The 21243-nt window shown below is 40.4% G+C and overlaps 1 protein-coding gene across 6 annotated transcripts in view; it reads right to left on the bottom strand.

Annotated features, from left to right (window-relative positions):
• Window positions 1-19842, bottom strand: part of LOC133395170 (protein shisa-6) — an 82156-nt gene extending 62314 nt beyond the window's left edge. For all 6 annotated transcript variants that reach the window (XM_061663888.1, XM_061663890.1, XM_061663891.1 and 3 more), the window contains exons 1-3: window positions 19070-19842; window positions 17016-17176; window positions 4590-4688 (exon numbers count right to left, since the gene is read on the bottom strand). In XM_061663888.1, the coding sequence (XP_061519872.1) occupies window positions 4590-4688; window positions 17016-17176; window positions 19070-19596 (787 nt within the window). In that variant the 5' untranslated portion in view covers window positions 19597-19842. The remainder of the gene's footprint in view (window positions 1-4589; window positions 4689-17015; window positions 17177-19069) is intronic.
• Window positions 19843-21243: the final 1401 nt, after the last annotated feature.

Raw genomic sequence — 21243 nt, 5'->3', positions numbered from 1 at the left:
GCAGCAACGCAGTGCATTGACGTCACAGTTAAGATTACAAAATCATTGGTGCAATTTGTGTGTAATCCTGAATCCCATAATAACTACAGTGTTAAATGAATTTACAATGCCAATCAGAAATGAGTGTTAATATGCAAAGGCAGAATTTTCAATGCAACTCTTCCAATTGTGCAGGTATAACTTATGATGTAGTCACAGAGTGTATTACCTGTTTGTGATATAGTATGCTATGGGGCAATTATCCTTGAAAACAGAGCAAACCAGTGTTTGAAGTAGAACAAATGAGATTTGAAATCGGTATTCATTTTTTCAATCGGATCTCATTTTTTAGTGTCCTGTGCAAGTTTGTTTTGTATATCAGTGAGCAGATGTGAAGCATCAAGCTGTTATGATGCTCAGGAGCACCCAGTGACCTCACCTGTCCTCCCCGCAGGTTATCGAGCTTCACACACACAAACACACACATTCTCTATCAGCCTGTATAATTTAACAGACAAAACTTACACGAGCCAGTGAAAGACATCACGACTGCAGATCTTGATTCTGACAGTGTGTCCAAAGTAACAAATGCTAAAATATGCTTTTAAAAAAATTTTAAGAAAAAAAACCAGACTAAGAAAAATAAAGATTTTAAGTAGGCGACCGTTAAATATGTATTTGCTTTTCCTCCTTTCTAGCTTTGTTACCCTTAGCCAGAGAAAAACAAGCTGTGCAAACCTCTTCAAAAAATAATGAAGCGCCACTGTGATTTCTATTCAACCTGACTGCTTACTTAGTGTTCGCCTCATTCTGACTTCATCTCTTTCTGACTGTTAAATTTAGCCCATATTTGATAGGATAGACGAATGATAGAATTCCTCTACCTATTCTGGATAAATTAAAGGATAAATGCAGTCATTTAAAGACAATTTCCAAATGTATTAAACAAGATAAATGACTATTTTGATAGTCAGTAAGAGGAGGATGTTGAAATAGAAATAATAAGCAAACTAAGATGAGAGGAAGAGAGGCTTGGTTAAAGGCTTAGTTTCCCTCTACCACCATGAAGTGATAGTTCGCAAGTGAAACAGTTACAAACATGAGAACAGTGTGTCATAGATTTAGGATTCAATCCACAGTTATGCCTGCCTCGAGGCGCAAGATGTTACAAAAAAGAGTCAAAGAGCTGAAAGCTGTCACTTACGTTTTACACCTTTTTCTGCACCATAAGACACAACATTGCCATATTTTTTTATTGTTTGTATGAAGCAGAATCAACGCTACCGGCAGATTGAACTTCACATAAGCTAAATGCTAACAAGCAGCCCATGCTGACAAGTGCACAGAGTTCTGCTTTTGTGTTCTGTGTACCGAGGGATGAATTGGTTTTTAACAAACAGGATTCTAATCCTTTCTTGTGTTATTATTCATTCTTGGTAGAGGCGGTTGCGCGTAAAGGGAAACAACAGGTTTTTTTCTTCTTCTTTTGCTATTGCCTGCATAAGAACATCGCTGTGAAATAGGAACCCGACAGCAGAAGTGGAAAAAAAAATTGTATGAGAAGCAACTGATTTCATATGAAAATAGGGTTAAGCCCCAGTGAGTCATACCTAATTTTTAATTGTGTTGAAGCGTTTTTATTTATTCATTGAATGGGTATCGTTTGGCTGGAAATAACAAAAGAAAGTAGCAAAAGACTAAAAAGATTGTGTTTTATGATGAAAGTAATTGTTAATTTCATAGTTTTTACATTTGGAAAATTATTCACAGCTTGAAAGCTTTGACAAAATGTGCACCGTTCTAAACAATCTGCATAACTTCCAGCATTTTCTAAAGCATAACGAGAAATTCAACCAGTGAATATTTCTTCTCTATCTCTTTGTCCGCCATCTTCTAACTCTTATACAACATCTGTCTTTTTCCACTTCCGTGTGTAATTTCCATTTAAAAGATGTCAGTTCGCTAAATAAAAAATAACTTTCACTCAAAATCCGGCCAGGGTAATTTTTTTTGCTTTACTCAGACAAGTCTACATGTCCACGTTTTCAAATTCATAGCTTACATCCCTGTGGTAATAAATAAGTAAATAAATAAATATTTTGGGAGCCAATCAGAAGTCTCGAAAAGCAACAGTAGCTGCGTTGGCTGTGCATTGTGATGCCGCCATTCCTCAATAGCCTATAGTGCAAAATTAGATGTACGTTTACACAGTCATTTGTAAGCATTCTCCTCGGCGGGATATACACTGCAGGTCAACATTAAACAAAATTGTTTTGAACCAAAAAATGATAAAAACTATGCAGTTCTGGCTGGTTTATCCAGCTGCACTTTGGAGAGCAAAAATGCCCATTTTTGAAAAGTGGCGACTAATGCATGCCAAAGTACATCACAATCACTCTCAAGATAATGAGGTGGATAACACTTGTATTTTCTGTGACCAGTGGGGACACATTACATAACATACACAAAGCAAAGTATTGGAAAGACACTTCTGGACACAAGAGGAAGGACAGGCATTTGGTGCCACTATTGGCGCAGTGTGCAATTGTGGTGTCTTGAGGCATTAAAAAAATTAAATGTACAAAGGAGGGGGATTAAAATTGTTGAACTTTTCTTTAACACAAAGAAAGACAAAATCCATTTCCTAATTCAGTCTTGTGTAAACATACCCTAAGTACACAATTATAATTTAGTGCCCATATACTGTATATTATGATTTTATTATCTATTTACATGTACATTTCAAGTGACCCATATCTGTTTACATTTATCAGTCTACATCTGTTAACTGTAGCTTTGATTTACCACCTATTCTTTTTTATTCATTTGTATATCTGATCTGTCACATTGGCAGTGGTCTCATTTGAATTAGGCTTGATTCCGATCTAAAAATTTTTTTTTTTTTTTCCTTTCTAGACTCCAATGACCCATAATAATTAGATCATGTCACAGATTTTATATAAAAATATATTTTACAATATTAGCTTACAAGTTTCAGGTAAGTAAATTCACTATTAAAGTATGGATAGCGTTGATTTTAAACGCTGAGAATTAGGAGACTTGCAATTTACCTCGCTATTCTTCTATGTGCTCATTCTGAAGTCCATATAAAAAAGAAAGGATCAATTTAGTTACGGTATTGTAAATGTATCTGAAGATAACAATTAAAGATCCAATTTTAGTCGAGGCACGTCTTCTGAAATCGACCCAATGATCATTTGCAGAACTGTAGTTGATAGGAAATCGGCACATAATAAAGAGACAGATCATCAGCTGCTGTATTGGTAGACATGGGCAGGAAATTAGCAGGTTTGATAGTTAGGAGTAAGATTAGAAATAGAATGGTGCCTTTTAGAGGAGATGAACTGGATTATAGACTAGATTGACGCAAATATTGGCTCACCTGCCTTGACTCAGATAGAAATTCAAGTGACATCCCATTCTTAATTGTACAGGCCAGTCAAGTTCATCCACAGTAAACTCTGTCATCCATGACTTCATGAACCTTGATTTGTGCAGTGATGCACAACCATGTTGGAACAGAAAGGGGCCATCTCCAAACTGTTCCCACAAACTTGAAAATGTCCAAAATAATAGCCCCTGAGCTCCAGTGAAAGAAACTCTGAATGCTTCAGGATACCAAGAGATTTTGGATAGTCAAGCAGTTTGGTGATTACCCCTTCCTGTTCCAACATGTCTGTGCACCAGTGCACAAAGCAAGATCCATAAAGACATTGAGGAGAGAATTTGGTATGGTGGAACTTGACTGACCTGCACAGAGTTCTGCCCTCAACCTGATAGAACACCTTTGGGTTGGTGTTGAGTGGACAGTGAGTCAGTTCTTCTTGTCCAACATCAGTGTGTGACCTCACAAATATGCTCCTGGAAGAATGGGCAAAAATTCCCATAAAAACACTACTAACCCTTGTTGAAAGCCGTCCCACAAGAGATGAAGCTGTTACGGCTGCAAAGGATAGACCAACATCATATTAAACCATATGGATTTAGAATTGAATATCACTTAAAAATCATATGTGGGTCCAGTGAGCGAATACTTTAGGCAGTATAGTGTATCATACCTTTTTTATATACCAACACCAGTCAGCCACAATGAAACATTACTTGCAGTCTCACTATGGCACAAATATTTCAAACTAAACCTTGAAAAAAACAGGATCAAGCAAAAGAGCTGTTGCAGTCCCCAATGCGGTGACACACAGGGTGTCTGATTTGTGGAACCAAAATGGATGGGTCTAAATCAGAGCCTGGGTAACATGGCTGCATACTAATCAATGTATTACCCAAGGGATAACTGTGGTCCCTCACTAATGGCTGTGCGTGTGCGCAGCTGTCCAGCATTTCACGTCACCTTCTCCCCTGCATTGTATTTAATTGCAAAACAGAGATGCAGGATTATTCTGGAGGAAAATTGAATCAGGAAAGATTTCACCTCCATTATTGTCTCACCGTTGATTGCCTATGTCACAAAGCGGAGAGTCTTACGGGTCTCTTTACAATTCAGTGGATACATACAGTACAGTAATACATAGCAGGGGGTGCTTTCTATGTCCAGTTAAGCAAAAGATTAAGAAGCAAAAAAAGTATGTTACCTTTCTGAGGACCTCGCCCTAATGTCACAAAGCCGGAGGAGATGAAGTTGTGAAGGTCCGCACCACCACTGCTCCGCACACTCTCCTTCCCATAGTGACCTATTTGGACACAGATGTGGAACCATTTACTGTGCATCCACACTTTAAAAGCTCACATCTGATCAATTGTTGTCATCTGTTGTGTTGGGAATGTATTACAATTGATTGAAATTGACTGATTGAAATGGAAAGCACTTTGTAATTGTTTGTACCTCCACATAATTGCAGTTTGGCACTCGCGGATTCACTCACATGTTCGCTGATTTTAAAATAAATAAATACTATTTCTGATTTTTTAAATGTTTTTTTGTTTTGTTTTGTGTTCTCTTTTTTTGGTGGGGAACCATGCCCAAAAACAATTGTTGGCTGTTTTTCCCTGCTTATTTAAGAATGTTGGTGTTAAAACTTTTTTTTTTCCAATGGAATTCTAAAGGATGTCAATTATCCACAGATTTTCGCTATTCACAGTCCCCCGACTCCCCAAATAGCGAGGGTCTACTGTACTGTACATGTACATCTTTTGTGAAGGGGATGACCACAGTTGTGTTTTTGTAGGGATTTCTGAGAAACATAAAAGTTAAGACGTGAATATTGATGGCATTTGATTAAATGCAATATTATTTTTGCATGCGATAGGATTTTTTTCACAGATGCAGGATACATCATTTGGACATGAGGCATCACCAGAACTATTAAGTATGGGTATTTTGCAACAATGTATTTGATAGTTTTTAGTGGCGGGACGGTGGGCAACTGGTTAGCACATCTGCATCACAGTTCGGGGTTGCCTGCGTGGGTTTTCTCCAGGTACTTCGATTTCCTCCCACATCCCGAAAGCATGCACAGTAGGTTGATTGAAGACTTTAAATTGCCCGTAGGTATGAATGTGAGTGCGAATGGTTGTTTGTTTATATGTGCCCTGCGATTGGCTGGCGACCAGTTCGAAGATAGCTGGAATAGGCTCCAGCACGCCCGCGATCCTAGTGAGGCTAAGCGGTACAGAAATTGGATGGATGAATAGTTTTTAGTTTCTATATATACAAAATATATATATATATATATAGTGCTGTGGGTTGGGTGACTTGAAAATGTTTTGCAGTTTTATTCATTAATCTTATTAAATAATACCAACTTCATTATAATTGTGGTACAATTGGCTGTTTGTGGTGTGTGGTGTCACATTTATTTTAAAAAGTACTATACTGTCTGATTGCTGACAAATGTGCTCTCGTCAGTAAAGTGGAAAATGCATTGTAATGTTATTATTTGGGTTTACTTGAAAACCTTAGTGCTTTTATTAATTAGTCCAGTTGTTCTCACACACCAAGTGCCATCTAAAAAAAATACATAACTTTCAAGTACCACCATAAATAATGATTCAATTCAAATGTATTACATATAAAGGTTAAATGAAAAACCTCACCAAAATATTTCTTTGCAAAACAAACAGTTCTTTAAGATTAAAGGCAAATGTTTTGAACTTAAAAGTTAAATACAACTGAACTGTACTTAGGCAGTGATTCCTTAGCGTATCACTAGAGGAAGCCTGAGTACCACCAGTGGTAATCTTAACACAATCACAGAATTAGTCTTGTGAAAACATAAGACATACACAATGTGTATACACAACATACACAATATAATCCTTATAATTGTGGCAAAATATAATTGTTTTGCAGCATATTGCACTCTGACTTTCCACAAGCAGATATTGCACTCTGCTTGTGGAAAGTCATATGATAGAAAATGAGTGCTTAACTTTTAAACTTTCTCATTGCAATATTGTATACAATCGGCCAGATTTATATTCATAGTTCCAAACCATTCTGAAACCATACTCCCAAATGTTGGAATTGTGTGGTACTTTTGGCTGTCAAAACAAAGCAATATAAATACCTGCCAAAGTCATTTCTGCTGATCATCGTGTGTATATAAATGTTATATTTAATAATGGACACACAATCTAAATATTGCCCCTTTCATGTTTCATTGTGCAGGATTATTAAATGTCGTAACAAGCGAGGATCTATTTAGAAATAGCATAATATTTGTGGTTGACATGCATGCGTGTTTTGTTTTGATATGCGAAACAACTTGCAAATTCATGCACTTCAGCAGAAGCCTACCACCCACTACAATCCTCAATAAACACAAAGTACGACTATTAAACTCTTTGACACAATCAACAAACATCCATCCATTTTCTGAGCCGCTTCTCCTCACTCGGGTCGCGGGCATGCTGGAGCCTATCCCAGCTGTCATCGGGCAGGAGGCGGGGTACACCCTGAACTGGTTGCCAGCCAATCGCAGGGCACATGTAAACAAACAACCATTCACACTCACAGTCACACCTACGGGCAATTTAGAGTCTCCAATTAATGCATGTTTTTGGGATGTGGGAGGAAACCGGAGTGCCTGGAGAAAACCCACGCAGGCACGGGGAGAACGTGCAAACTCCACACAGGCGGGGCCGGGGATTGAACCTGGGTCCTCAGAACTGTGAGGCTGACGCTCTAACCAGTCGCAATCAACAAACATTATAAAAAATAAATAAAAAAAAAATTAAAAAAAAAAACACTACAATCATCACTCGTTTATCGCGGGGCTTAGATTCCGGACCACCCCCGCAGTAAGTGAACTCTGTGAAGTAGCAACCATTTATATATTTACATTTTTTATTTTTACGCTGTATGAACAACCCCAAATTATTATTAATCTTCCCCACACTCCTATTAACCTATACACTACACTTATAAACACTTTCTATACTCTTAAAAGCTTTTTAACTCTTAAACATAAAGTACTCCAGAGTAATACTGTACACTGGGTGCATTTTATTCCTTGTAATTTGTGTTTTAATGAATTTTTCTTTATTTTTTTTCCCCATCTTAATGTTTTAGGCTAGGAAGCGTTTATTTTACCTCCCAAAAAAATGACAGTAAACACGAAATCCCCCGATATGGCGAATTATTGCAGGAAATTAATATGAAAAAACAATCAGCAAGGCACTGTACCTGCAATATGTGAACTGCGATATGGCGAGGGAGAACTATATATAAATTTTGCCAAGCAGAATTGCATGGCATACAAGAAATTAGTTTCACCCACCCACATATATTAGCCTAACTGTGCACGTTGAACTAAAATCTTTCCACCAGTTTTAATTGAATAGCTTTAAAACGACAGTCTGCAGTGCTATTTTCCCTTGTGTGATGCTATTTGTCATTCACATTTGTCTCCTGAGTCATTGCTAGGCTACTCCATGACCCACTACGACAGCCCTTGAATCTGAAACACCCTTCAAAAGGAATGTCCCATCCCACTATTCGTGTTCTCATCCTATTAAGGTATTGATAGCTTTTAGTGGTGGAGCGGTGGTTAGCACATCTGCATCACAGTTCTGAGGACCGGAGTTCAAATCCCAGCCCCGCCTGTGTGCATGGTGTGCCTGCGGCAAAAAGGGCTACGCATTATGAATGCAATGTCCTTGCTACAAAGGAAATCACAATTTTTCACCTCAACAATGCCATGAAATTGAACATACAGGGCATGAAGTGAGTGTTCAGTGGTTTTATTTTGTAATAATCTGAATTCCACGCAGGACACCTGCAGCTCTGTTGTACCTTTGAGAGAGTACAAATGTGAGTAATGATATAATTTTTTAATAAACCCGGCTGGCTGGGGTACGATTTGGCTGTCATCGGGGAGGTGTACCAAACTCCAAGGTCGATTTAAGCCTGAACCCTGCGAGGCGGGTATACTTTATATGGATTACTGATTTGAGAGCAGATCTGCTGGGATGGGCGTGCAGCCGTGCACATCATGTTGACAAAGCTGTAAGTTTTGCATCAAATGCTGCCATCGTCCCACGCGGAAGCCCACCCTGCTAGTGGCCTCCAATGAAACTAATGCAGCAAGCTCTTTACATGTACTCTCAGCGGCCCAAGGTTCCAGCTGTACAATAAGGGCTAATAATGAAATCTAGGAAGGGAAACAAATTAGTGGAGGCCTCTCAGGGTGTGAACTGGAGCTAGTTAACCCCCTTGGTGGAATTCAGTTGGACAGGAGTGAATACAGCAAACAAAACTCCACGCAAATTGCAAGAGCTGGTCTCCGTATGGTTCCAAATGCATTGAAGTGCAGTCTTCTTATGTATATTGTAAAATTCTGGCGGTTGAGTGAATTAATTTGTCTATGTAGTGGCATCCTCTTTCATTCTGTGATGTAGCATATGTACAACAACATTACCGATAACGTGAGCAGCTAACATGATGAAGTTAGGTGTCTTGATATACTCCCGCCATGCTTGAAAATCATTGTGGTGACATAACTACAAGTGGCATGTCAACAGATTAGGCTGTTGACTTAATGGACACGTTTTGGGTTTAGCATGTGTGCAGTTTGTACCGGCATACAAGCTCAATACACTATTTCCTGCCATGTTTTGTTAAAATGTCTGATTGTAGAACATATTTTCCAATTACGAGAATAATGTGTTTGAGTTGTGCTTTTACAATATATTAATGTTATCGCTTATCACTCGTTAGTCCATACAGCAAGACTCCTTCCTGTTTACATTCCTGTGACCAATATGAAAAGAGAGCTGCGACGTGGTTTCTGGTGACGCATTTGGGTACGCTTAGAATATTTACTGTGAGAAAATTAACCGAACCAGACAGGACAAGTGTGTTTTGTACAAACCCATCAATTGATTCAGACAAGAGAAAATGGACTACAAGCGTGAAGGCACCCTCAGAGACTGTGGACTCTATTTTTGTAGACAGCGGCAATGTCGGCGGGGCGAAAAATGTCTGCAGCTCCTGATTTACATGCAAGCATAAGACTCACTGCGCGTTTTGGCAATTTGGCAGAGCGTTCTGCACCAAGCTGGGCATTCTGGCACGGCAAGGGTCTGTACTTGGAGATGCACCCAGCGGAGTGACAATTTGTTGGCAGAAAGCCGCTCTAAATTATGCCTGCTGAGGGCACGTCTAAATTCTGGCACTAATTAGACCGCTAGTCTAACACGAGTTTTGGCGAATTTGATTGGGGCACAGGCAGACAGATACTGAGGTCCATTGAGATATTTAAGTTTACCCTCTCCCTGCACACCCTTATTTCCCTCTTCCTTCCGTCATCTCTCATCAGGCAGGAGGCTACAGCGCAACCAGTGTAGGACCACCAGGCTCAGGAACAGCTTATGTCCAGAAGCTTATAGTGTTAAACTGGAAGAGTGCTCTGTAGCAGCGACATCAACCCCCCCCCACCCCCACCCCCCCCCATCCCCCACCCGCTCCATGCCGATTCATCCCTACACAATGAACTCTTTGTTCTTTGTCAAATTCAAATGAGCATGTATCATGTACTTTTGCATCTTTGCACACACCCACATCTGTAGATGAGAATTTAATCTTTTTTATATCATTTTATATTATTTTATTTTTGTATTCTATTTGTATTTCACAAGTCTCTGGACTTATTGAGCTAATCTCGGATCTCGGGTATCTTATTTTGTGCTATATCATATGTAAATGTGTATCGTATGATAAATAAATTCACCACTCCCAAGCCAGCACTGTCAACATAACAAACACGTGTGCTCTCACAAGTGGATCTTCTACTCAGAGGCAACCAATCAGAGGAAAGGGGGCTGTCTTAGCCAAATATGGTCAAAGCAATACAAAACTGGGTTAAACAGAGGTAGCTTTGAGAGGGGCCTTTTCTGGACAATCGTGTGACAAACCAAGGTGGTTTTTTTTAAATAAAATTGACACTTTAAACTACAGTAAGTCCATGTTAGAGAGTCACTCTATGGAGGTCTAAATTGCCAAAATATGGGAACTTTAAAGTCGACAGTGTTTATCACCGGCTCATTTTGTATTTAATAACAGCTCAAACATTTAATAACAGCTCAAATAATAACAGCTCAAACATTTAATAACAGCTCAAACATTTTGTATTTAATAACACTGTCTCGTGCCACACCGCCCCAGCGCAAGGACAACTTCCACTCATACATGGATCGCTGCGATTACGCATCATTGTCGTCCACACAGAGATTTCCCCGTCTAGACTGTCATTGCACCACATTCAAAGGAAATGAAAGGAGCCAATTTGATTGGCAGTTAATGAAGTCGACTGTCAGCACACACACAGTGACTCAGCCCGTCGGTGGTCTACTGGTCTATGAAATTACCAACACTGGTCTAACTCGCTCCTGGCACACAGATGCGGCGTCCGCCGTGCCAGATTTAAGGTGTCACGAAAACAGGGACCTTAGGCTTAACACGTGCACTCATGAGGGAGCTTTTATTAAAAATCATGATGCTTTAGAAATATTGTTTTTAACATGTGAGTGATGATTATATTGGCAAGTGGGAGTCGGTGATGTCACAGTGTAAGCCCGCACACAGTATTAATTGCAGGGTGGCTACAGCCATAGGTGTGGGTGTTTAAAGAGTGTGTTTTGATAATGACCTCTGACTGAGGAGGTTTTTGTCTCACCCACGTCTTTTTGTTTTGGCTCTCTCAGCATGATTGTCATGAAACTTTGAAAGGGGTGTAACATGCAGTAGACCGAGGGCCAGCTAATTATAGACTGAAGGACAGATCCATTAAATGTATAAAAAAAAAAATAATTACTAGTCTCGGTGCAGACCTGGACTGTTCAAGTGGCCCTTTTTTATTGTTATGTAAAGATAAGTGCTGGCCAGGCACCAACTTGCATTAACCTCAATTTGGATTCTCAGTCATCCTATATTGATCGGACTAGCAGTCAACAACAATAGAGCAGCTATTAGCTCAATGCAAATCAAGGGCTATGTGACCTATGTGGACATATGTGTGTAACTTAGTGCAATAAAAGTTTGAAAAGAAAAAAAAAATGACCGTTAAGCTGATACTGTAACTGCACAAATATTGTAAGGAATCTCAGAACACAATATATTTTTACTGACCTTTAAAGGCTGAAGCAAAACCATAAGAATTGGGTTGGAAAGAAACAGAGCACTTAGGTAACAAAAAAGAAACAAAATACAGTATTGTTTTTGCAAAGCCGCTTGTATAGTGTAAGGAATTCTAGGCGAGTCGCCCAGCCGGCCTCGGAAAAAAAGGAAGGAAAAGGTCCTGATGTAATTCCTTCTTTAATGTTTGGTTGGTGATCTTGTTTCCAAATAAGAATCCTGATACACCGAACTTGTCTTTTGAGGATGTAATACAACGAAATCAGAAATACAAGTTTATAACACTATGGTTTACAAGGCTGTGGTCGAGGCTAAGACCCGGCACGCTGGACTCTCTTCCTCCTCACGGGCAATCCGGAAGCTGAGTGAACCTCCTTTTCAGAGAACAGTTCCTGTTCTCTCAACGACTCCTTATCAAACCGGTTCTTGCCTGTTCTTAGCCTGAAATGTATCGGTATGTTTGTGTGTGTGTGTGTGTGTGTGTATGTGTGTGTGTATGTATGTGTGTGTGTGTGTGTGTGTGTTTGTGTGTTCATAACATAGTGTGGTCAGTTTTAATAAACAAAAGCTAGTGTGTGTCCTCGTGTCCTATAAGCAGCAGCTATCTTATAATAGGACTACTTCTGATTTTTTCCTTGGTATTTACTGAATAAAATGAGAGCGTATACTTGATACCTTTAGTGCCAGCAAACTATACATTTCATCTCTTTGCATATAAGGAAGTAAAGCAATTCAGGTAAACAAGGGAGAGGAAATAAGAGGTAAATCATCGCCTCTGGACTGCGCTAAATAAATCAACTTCACTTCAGAGAGCTGCCGGCCAAACTGCATTACTCAGAGAACCGATTATTGTTTATTTTAACTGAAGGCAAAGTCCTGTAAAGGTATCTGCTACTCATTTTCGAGGTCTAGTCCTTGTTGTGGCTGCAGGGTGTGCAGTGTTTACACTCAGATCTAAAAAGGAATCATACAGTATATATATATATATATATATATATATATATATATATATATATATATATATATATAAAAAGAAAAAAACTAGCACCACTCCCAGCGATGGTATCATAATATGCTGTCTGCACAGTTTTTGCTTCCAGCGGAGTATTTTTAAGCACATTATGTTGTTAGAAAAACACGGGGAGTTTTGCAGTGCACCAAGGGTACAATGTCATCACAGAGCTGTAATGTGAAAATAAGCCAGAATACATTGTGAGACTGAAACAAAACTCTGGTTTTTGGAATACCAAAGGAGGCTATGCGTCGTCACATATTAATGATCTCAAACTAAATAAAGCTGACACTCATGACAGAAGTTATAGCAGTACTTACCCGTAGCGACCTTTTCTTAAGGGTCTCTACAGTTGACTGTGTCACAAAAAGCGTCAGCTTCAGTTAAGGGTATTCACAATTCCCACGTAGGTGCACATATACTAAATGGGTATGTTCAATCAGGGCAAGTGGGCACCACAGAGCCTCAAGTGGAGCTCCCAATTTATATCCGTTGTTACATGCACTGCCTTTTATGTCAAACTCTGCTGGGACTGCTGCGCTCTCTGATGAGGGACTCAGTGCAAGAAGACTCACAAAGTTCCAGCCATGCATAGTAACCGATCGATGGGTAAAGTGATGGCCGACCTTTGATGACTTTAAATCGGACCTTTTTGAAACTAAGAGCTCTTTCTTGGGTACTGATTGAAGGGCTACCAGTTTGATACACACTTCTGAAATAAGAAACTTGCTCAAATTGTTATTATGAACAATTAATGATCTTCATTCATGTGATGACACTGATCATGTTAAAGGTCCCATGGCATCATTTTTTTTTAAAATAATCTCTAATGTCCTTTTATCGGGTTTGCAAATTTTGGTTGAAAATGCCCAAGATGCCCTTTTTCCAAGGTATTCTAGTTTGTCTTTTACACCTGGCATTTGAGACAGACGGATTTCTCATTAATATTTTATATGTAAAAAAGCTTTGCACTGAACCGATCGTTGATCTTCTCAATTTAAATTTGGAAAACAGCTTTGCTGTGATTGGCCGTTGGCGAAATCTCAGTGACCAAGCGTTCAGAGAATTGAATTGAATTGAGATTGAATTGAGAATTGAATTGTACGATAGTTCGCCCTCTAATAGGGAACGTGAGCAGAAATGACAGCAGGCGACTCACAACTGCACAAAGGAGGGGATTGTTTTGGATTGTTCACCAACTACTCACAGCAACACAGAGGAAGGGGACGTGGGTGAAACAAAAAAGGAGGATGTTTTGATCGACGACTCCCATTCAATCACTATAACATAAACACCTTGCAGCGTTCATCTCTTGCGCAAATTCTGGCGACAATAAACACATGCTTTGTTCTTTAATCCACTCTTACATTTAACATTGTACAGTTAGGTATTGTTGTAAACCACTACACGTATGCTTTTATATACCGTATTTGCATGGCTTGGCAGCGGCCGCCCAGTTGCCCGTTCCAAACCAGAACTGCACTTCCAGCAGTGTGTGAAAGCTCGTACATCCCCTCTGAAATGGGCTCAAACACGGCACAATTCTGGTTCCAAAATGCTTAGGAATTCATCCAAAAAGAAATGGAAGCCATTTAATCCTCAACTTCTCTAGTTTAGCACACATTGTCACTCAACTAATTTTTCCTGAGATGGGAGCGCATGTAGCAACCACTAAGTGGTCAGGTACTTGAATATTAATTGGCGAAACTATATCACAGTGATGGCAAATTCAGATAATGTCATTTGCAAGGGGTTTGTGGCGTTCATAGGATATTGCATTCAATTGACAAACCGCATGGATGTCAAGCATTTAAACCACATTACAGACTCATTTTGACCTATATTATGCATAAAACAGTGTAAAATTGGGGATTTTTATTCTTACAGTAACTAGCAGCAACACTTTAATATGCTAGGTTTGAGATTGATACCAACATGCAGCACTGTATTTCTATAAATCTCTACGTTTGCATTTTAAAATGTCATTCCTGCAAGATTCCTAGAAAATCACAATGTCCCATCACTGGTGAGCTATCTTTAGAACAGACTCACAGGTTACTGATGTAGTCCTTGGGGATGACCCGGTGCCTGCTCCACGTTGGTGACCCCTGATCTAAATGTTTGCAAAGTCAGATCAAAGATCTGCAGGATCAGTTTGTATGGCTGCCGAATGCAGACTGCATTCACAAAAAGCAGCAAGAAAAGGCTGGAAGCAGATGCCTGACAGATGGCAATGTGGCAGAAAGAGGCCAAGTTTACATGGCATACATGACAAAAACCCAGATATATTGAAAATATGCATGAGTGCATGTTTCTGTCCTGTCCAGGGAACATAAGTGCAATGCAGTTGTGAGCAGTAGTGGTAATTGGCATGGCTGGAGGGGGGGGGGGGGGGGGGGGGGTCAACTTTCCCCCGGCCCACAAAAAAAAATGCTATGGGAAATGGCATTGTGTAATGGAATAACATATTTGTAAATAACTAGAGCCAAACGCAATAGACTTGCACACTCGCAGTATGGCAAGCGAGGAGGGACACTCTTAGAAACGGGAACAAAAGGCGAACGGACAATATGTAAATCATTGACTTTAGTACTGTATGTGGAATTTGCGCCCCCTGGTGGAGTCGCCCTCTGGACTGGTCTTAGAATTGCTCTCACTTTTCCTGTCACTCTGAATCAATATTTTTTTCAGGTTTTACCTTTCATTGTGCTTCTGCTATTTTAAAAGGTACATTTGCTAACAGTGGCTTGTTAAAACCCTTTTCCCGGGCAAGTGACCACATTTGTTCACTTGCCTACTTGTAAAAAACTGCCGTCGTCCTGTCTCCCAAGAGACACATTTACGGTTGTAACTCCTAAAATAATCATGCTAAATTGACAACTCACACATATTTTTCGGTTGAATACTTACGCTAAGTGGTGATGTAAGTGTTGTACAAATTGGTTAATTGTGCAAAGAAAAATGCAAATGGCCATACACGCTATTGACTGAGAAACTAGAAATGTTTTATGTTATGCTTTCTGTTTTATGTAAAAATAATGGAATAAAAATTTTTTTGGGGAGGTTTTATTGCTTTATGTTTAGTCTTAGTGTGAGCCAGTTCACAGCTGGTACACAGCCTGTACATATGTACTGTACCTTTTGCAATAGACATTCATTTACACACATTGTATCTTATTTCTTACCCTGCATTCTGTATATACATTTACTTATAGATAGATACTTACTTTATATTCCCACGAGGAAAAGTTCACGTTTTCTATTTCTAGTTTATGGCAAAAAGGGGGACAACTGTGGTTGTGTCAGGCCACACTACCATGAGCAATAATGACAAGGAAGATGTTTTTTTATGATTTTTTTATTTATTTATGTATTTATTGATGGAGGGTGCCATTGAGGATTCTCGCACAGGGTGCCATTCAAGCTTCAATGGCCCTTATTTGGATTTTTACAAATTCTAGTTTCTCAAATTTACTTGAGGTATGTAACTGGGAAGCCTAATATCACAAGAATTTCGTAATAATATAAAAAATATCCAAATCTGTGAGCACTAACATGCCTTTGAAAACGTGCGGCCATGCTGTTCTGTAAGTGCTATAATTTAGCATTTAATAGTTATCAGCATTCGGGGGGATGGAATAATCACTTTTCGACTAATTGGATTACATTAATTTCCATACAATTCCGATGAAATGATCTTCAAAACAGCAGAATACAGCAAATTAATGACTGAGAAAACAGTTTCTATGGAAAATTCTTAGTTTTCCACATTGTCATCGTCCTGTCAAGCACATTGTAAACCTTAGTCTGACTAGTCACAAGTAAAAGTGAAGTAAAAATCTGTCTGTCACATATGCACACAAATTGTAACTGCTGCTCATATGCGCATCTGTCAATCCATTCACATACAAAAACAATGTAAATGTCAGTCCGTCCATTCAGCTACATTTTTACCTTTGGTTTTAATGCATAAATTCACCAAATTTACTGCTTTATCAACCAACCCCATGATGAATAGTGTCATAAAATCACACAGTGTTAGCGACACCTTCACCTACTGTGTGCCTGTGAGGTCATGACTTCCACCCTGTCAGACACTGCGGGGCTGCGTTACCTTGCCAGCCTGTAATTATCTGCTGTTGCCGACTCCCTTTTCCCTCTGTTGCGCTCTCCCTCACACTCACTTGCTCAAATGTGATGATTACAGGATGTTAACATTGGAGATTATGCAGCTGAAAGGTTGAGCACTGTGGGCACTCTTTGGGGCGAAACGCACAACATAATGTTGAAAATAAAAATGTACAATGTCAGGAAGCATGTAGGCAAATGGCATACTGCTTGAATCTGACTTCCAACTATAATGGAACTACAGCTGTACAATGTATTGGAGTGGATAGAAAGAAGAGCTCTTACCGTGGTTGGATTTGGAGGTGTGAACAGGAGTGTAGTGGTTCTTGGACGAGGTTCTGACTGGAGTGTTGTCTTTGGATGAGCCGTTCATCGCTGCAAAGTTCTCACAGTCATATTGAGAAATGGGAATGGGCCCCTGTTGCCTCAGGATGTCAGCAAGGGCCCTGTGAATTAAAAGTCAAGAGAAAATTTTATTATACTCCAAGCAGCTCAGCATGCAGATTTAAAAATGAGGCAATAATGCGTCTGTTTCCCGCACACCGAATAGTTGTTGATTGTTAATACAGTGTTGTGCTATTATGGATAATTCAGGGATTCTCTGTTTTGTGGGGGGGGGGGTGTTCAGCCTGGGAAGATGATGAATGGGAAACAACATTGCATGTGTGAGCATCTCATCTAATTAGGTTGAAATGGAATTTTTTTTAGACCGCACCAGGTGCACATGAAACCCTCAAGAGGCAGCGAGGAAGGCAGGCAAAGGCAATTGCGATGAAAGAAAAGTTCAAAAAGTGTTTGTTTGGTTTTTCTGGCATCGCTTTTAAAACGGGAAATCAAACTACTTCTGCACGGCTGCACCGGCTCAAAGCTCTTGTACATCACATATATCGTTGGGGTTAACCTTTTGCTTTTAAATGAATATTTCCGCTCCCCTTGTCTTCTTGTTCTTGATTCAATGTGCATTGCATGCATGTCACACGACCTTGGTACAACCCCAACATTAACACTATCCATTATTCACAGTCTTAAGATTGTGCAAGTGTTGAATAATGCATTGAACCATTCAATCTTGAGGAAATAATATGTGTCAGCATTTGTTTCCAGATGTGGGCGCAGTCTGCAGCCCACTCATGTATGATAACTCTCACACGGAAAAGCCGCAGGAGGAAGCAGGAGCCAGCTGAGGGGATTAAATGTGGTCATTCGCCATCTATCCCACCTCTGCTAAGCATTCCTTCCAATTGTACACCTCAACACACCACACAGTCCGACGCAACCATGCAAGTAGGAAGGGGTAGTGGGAGCATGGGGCTAGGTTCAAGGTGTGACATTTGAAAGCTGATTTGCCACTCACTCGAGTCAAATATGTGGCCCATTATTGGTGGAAATGCAGCAGGATTTTTGACTGCATAGCAAAGAGCTTTCTGACACAAACACACGCATGCATATACACACATCGGAAAAGATCTGTCTGATTAATGAGCTTCTTTTAACTGTAATTATTTCAGGCTTCCATTCCGACACACTTCTTTTGGGAGGGAACATCTGCTAATAGAATCTGATGTGAAAGGTCCATGTCATTTGAATGGAAATCAATCATTCTAACACTTTATATACATTTCTGAACTGGATTTTGTATTATGTTATATTAAGGCACTCCAAATTACAAATTGTTTCATAGGAATATTCTTAGCATGAGTTTCTCAATATTAATAGTACAATGGCACTGTTCTTGTACCTTTTCACCTTTTTTTTTTTTTTTTTTTTTTTTACAAAACGCAAGCATACGTGTACCATTTTGGCTCTGGGAAAATACTAAATTGTTCAACAATTAGTCTTATGGAATATATGACTGTAACCCTATTTTTGACACGCTAATGTCATGTTTGGACTTGACTTATTTTTTAAGAGTGAAAATGTGTGCTTCAGAGATACAACTGGAAGATGACCACCAAACAACAAAAGTAAATGAGTTTGCAAAGATGATGAATTGTGGAAAAAATGCTTTTTGCCCTGGCTGCTGCAGAGAGGTATTATGGGAACAGTAGATATAAATATGACTATTATTTTGGTGGTTGTAATTTGCAGTCAAGTAGAAATGCACTGCATCATACTAAGAGTTGTGTCTATCTAATCTCACCCTGAGACCTTATTTAGCACGGGAACGTTAACAGAGTGATGGAATGCAGTTTCACACCTCTGCAGACTACAACCACGATAATGGACATATGTTTATTATCTTTGCAGCGTTTGTATTGGATAGCATTATATTGTGCAAAGTGTCACAATATTTGATGTAAAACAATATGGCCGAGTGTTGAACGGTGTGCCATCCTTACCTGTGTATATTCATCTCTTGTGGGGGTTCTGTGGCTTTGTCGTAAGCAACTTTGACCGACACTCCCATCACGATGATGAAGGCTATGATCCCACAGGTGATGTACACCGCCGTATTGGTCTGGTCCATGCCCTCAAACGTCTCCCCCGTCGGTACTGGGGACGGGGCGGCCGTCTGCACCCACACCGGCGTTTGGTAGTTCTTGCAGGCTTTTTGGTCCAGTTTGTCTTTCTTATACTCGCAGCAGAAGCGCAGGTAGCAAGTCCCGCAGCAGTAGCGGTGGTCCGTGTTGTTGCATTCGAACATTTTGTCATACTGGCCGCTGACGTCGTAATAACCCAGGCAGGTGTCGTGGTTGCTGGCCGGTGCGGGCTGCGGCGTCTTCGGCTGCGGGGCCACCGTGGGCGCCGCTGTGGCTTTGGGAGTCTTCCTGTTCGTCTGTTTAGTTTTTTTGCCACCCGTGGCCGCACTCAGCACACTCAGCGGATCCAGATAAATGAGAAGTAACATAAGGTGTCTTATCCCCATGGTGCGCAGAACAAGACAAAAGTCTTCGAATTTTGTGAAGGCAACTCTGTTTCGGCTTTGCAGAAAATTGAGCCCTACGTAAATTTCGCCATCGATTGTTCTCCTACTCGCTCAGTCCCGTGTGCAGCCTTCATGCTGAATGTAACTCTGGGTGCTGTCATTGCTCATGAATTGAACTAAAGCCCGCTGCAGCCCATGACGCAAGGGCGGTGAGGGTGGGGGGGGTGGGGTGGTGGGGTGGGGGGGGGTACAACAGCATATCCGGAGCCGGAGCCGGAGTCACGCTGCTTGGGAGCGCTGAGTCGCTGTCCGAAGTTCTGAAGACTGGGCTCAGCTCCGTTCTGCTCAAGTCCAAGTGAGACTGCAAACATAAGTGGAGCTCATTTGGTATGATCTCGACGTCAGTCGCACGTCATGCATTCATTAATACATTATAAATACAGGAATCCAACTAACTTGCTGTCTTTGCGGCTAGATCCCTTTTAAGCATTCTCCCACATCTCACACGCACATCACGCGCTTGTTCCTTATATGTTTGAAAGTGGTTAATATCTGATATTCTCAGTCATTTATGTTAACAGTCGAATTGAATTTGGCATTTAGGCTACAAACAAGGTGTGCGGAAAACCAGCCTACCTCTGCTAAAAATGAAACAAATGAAAAAAAAGACCCGCTGTGTGTCCTTCTCCTTCTGGGTCCGCGAAAGTGAAGCGGACAGTCAGAGCTGTGAAGCACACCGCCTCTCTTTCTCTCTACTTCTTCCCGCCCGGTCTCTTACATCACTGCGCTGGCGTCAGAACTCAGTCAAGTATCGGCAAATTGCACACAACCGCCTCCTTGAGAGCCCCACCGTTCTGCAACAAAGCACCACCATCCATTCTCGCAAGCCTGCTTATTTGCACTCACACTCCCAAATTAAATGGCCAGTCAACACGCTTGCTGACTGTCCGCTGCAAAGCCTACTTTGCATGCACGTTTATTTACATTCGCAATCTTCCTCGACCTTTTTTTTGAAAGACAGACATCATTATCACCCAGCCCCGCGCCTCTACACATGCATCATTTGCAGGATGAATCCATAATTGACTCTGCTCTCTATTTCTGGTCTGCAGCCAAGTCACAAAATGATGTAGACATGATGGGGCAATACAGAAGTCAATTTCAGCACTGCTGCACAAAAAAAAAAAAAAAAAAAAAACACAGCATGTTCATCTTCAGTGGCTAAATGCAGAGGAGCCACAACATTATGACCGTGCACTCCGTCTAATGACATGTAAAACTGTATTAGCAATTCCGCCTAATAACGTTTTGATTGATGCTGTCAGTAGGTTTGCAATAGTTGTGAGAGCCGTGTGTAAAATCTCTACTCTCTTGTGTACCTGAAACTTAAGACCATAAAGTATATGCTCAGAATCAATCTTTACCGCCGGGGTCAAGACTGAAATCAAGAATTTGTACTGCGATTACATGATGCATCGGAACATCACTGTCGCAAATGGAGAGGAGCTGTACCCAAGAGCAGGTGGAGGCGGATAGGTTATGATGAACAGTTTATTTGAGAAAGAAACGGAATTGGTCCTTGAGGTGCGTTGGCGGGCGTTTTGAGACTTTGAGAATCAAATGAGTCTTATAAATCCAATGCCCCTC

This window comes from Phycodurus eques, chromosome 19 (assembly GCF_024500275.1).
Source record: "Phycodurus eques isolate BA_2022a chromosome 19, UOR_Pequ_1.1, whole genome shotgun sequence".
Taxonomy (NCBI): domain Eukaryota; kingdom Metazoa; phylum Chordata; class Actinopteri; order Syngnathiformes; family Syngnathidae; genus Phycodurus; species Phycodurus eques.
The sequence above is the reverse complement of the archived record's forward strand: the minus strand, read 5'-3'. Positions and strand labels throughout refer to the sequence as shown.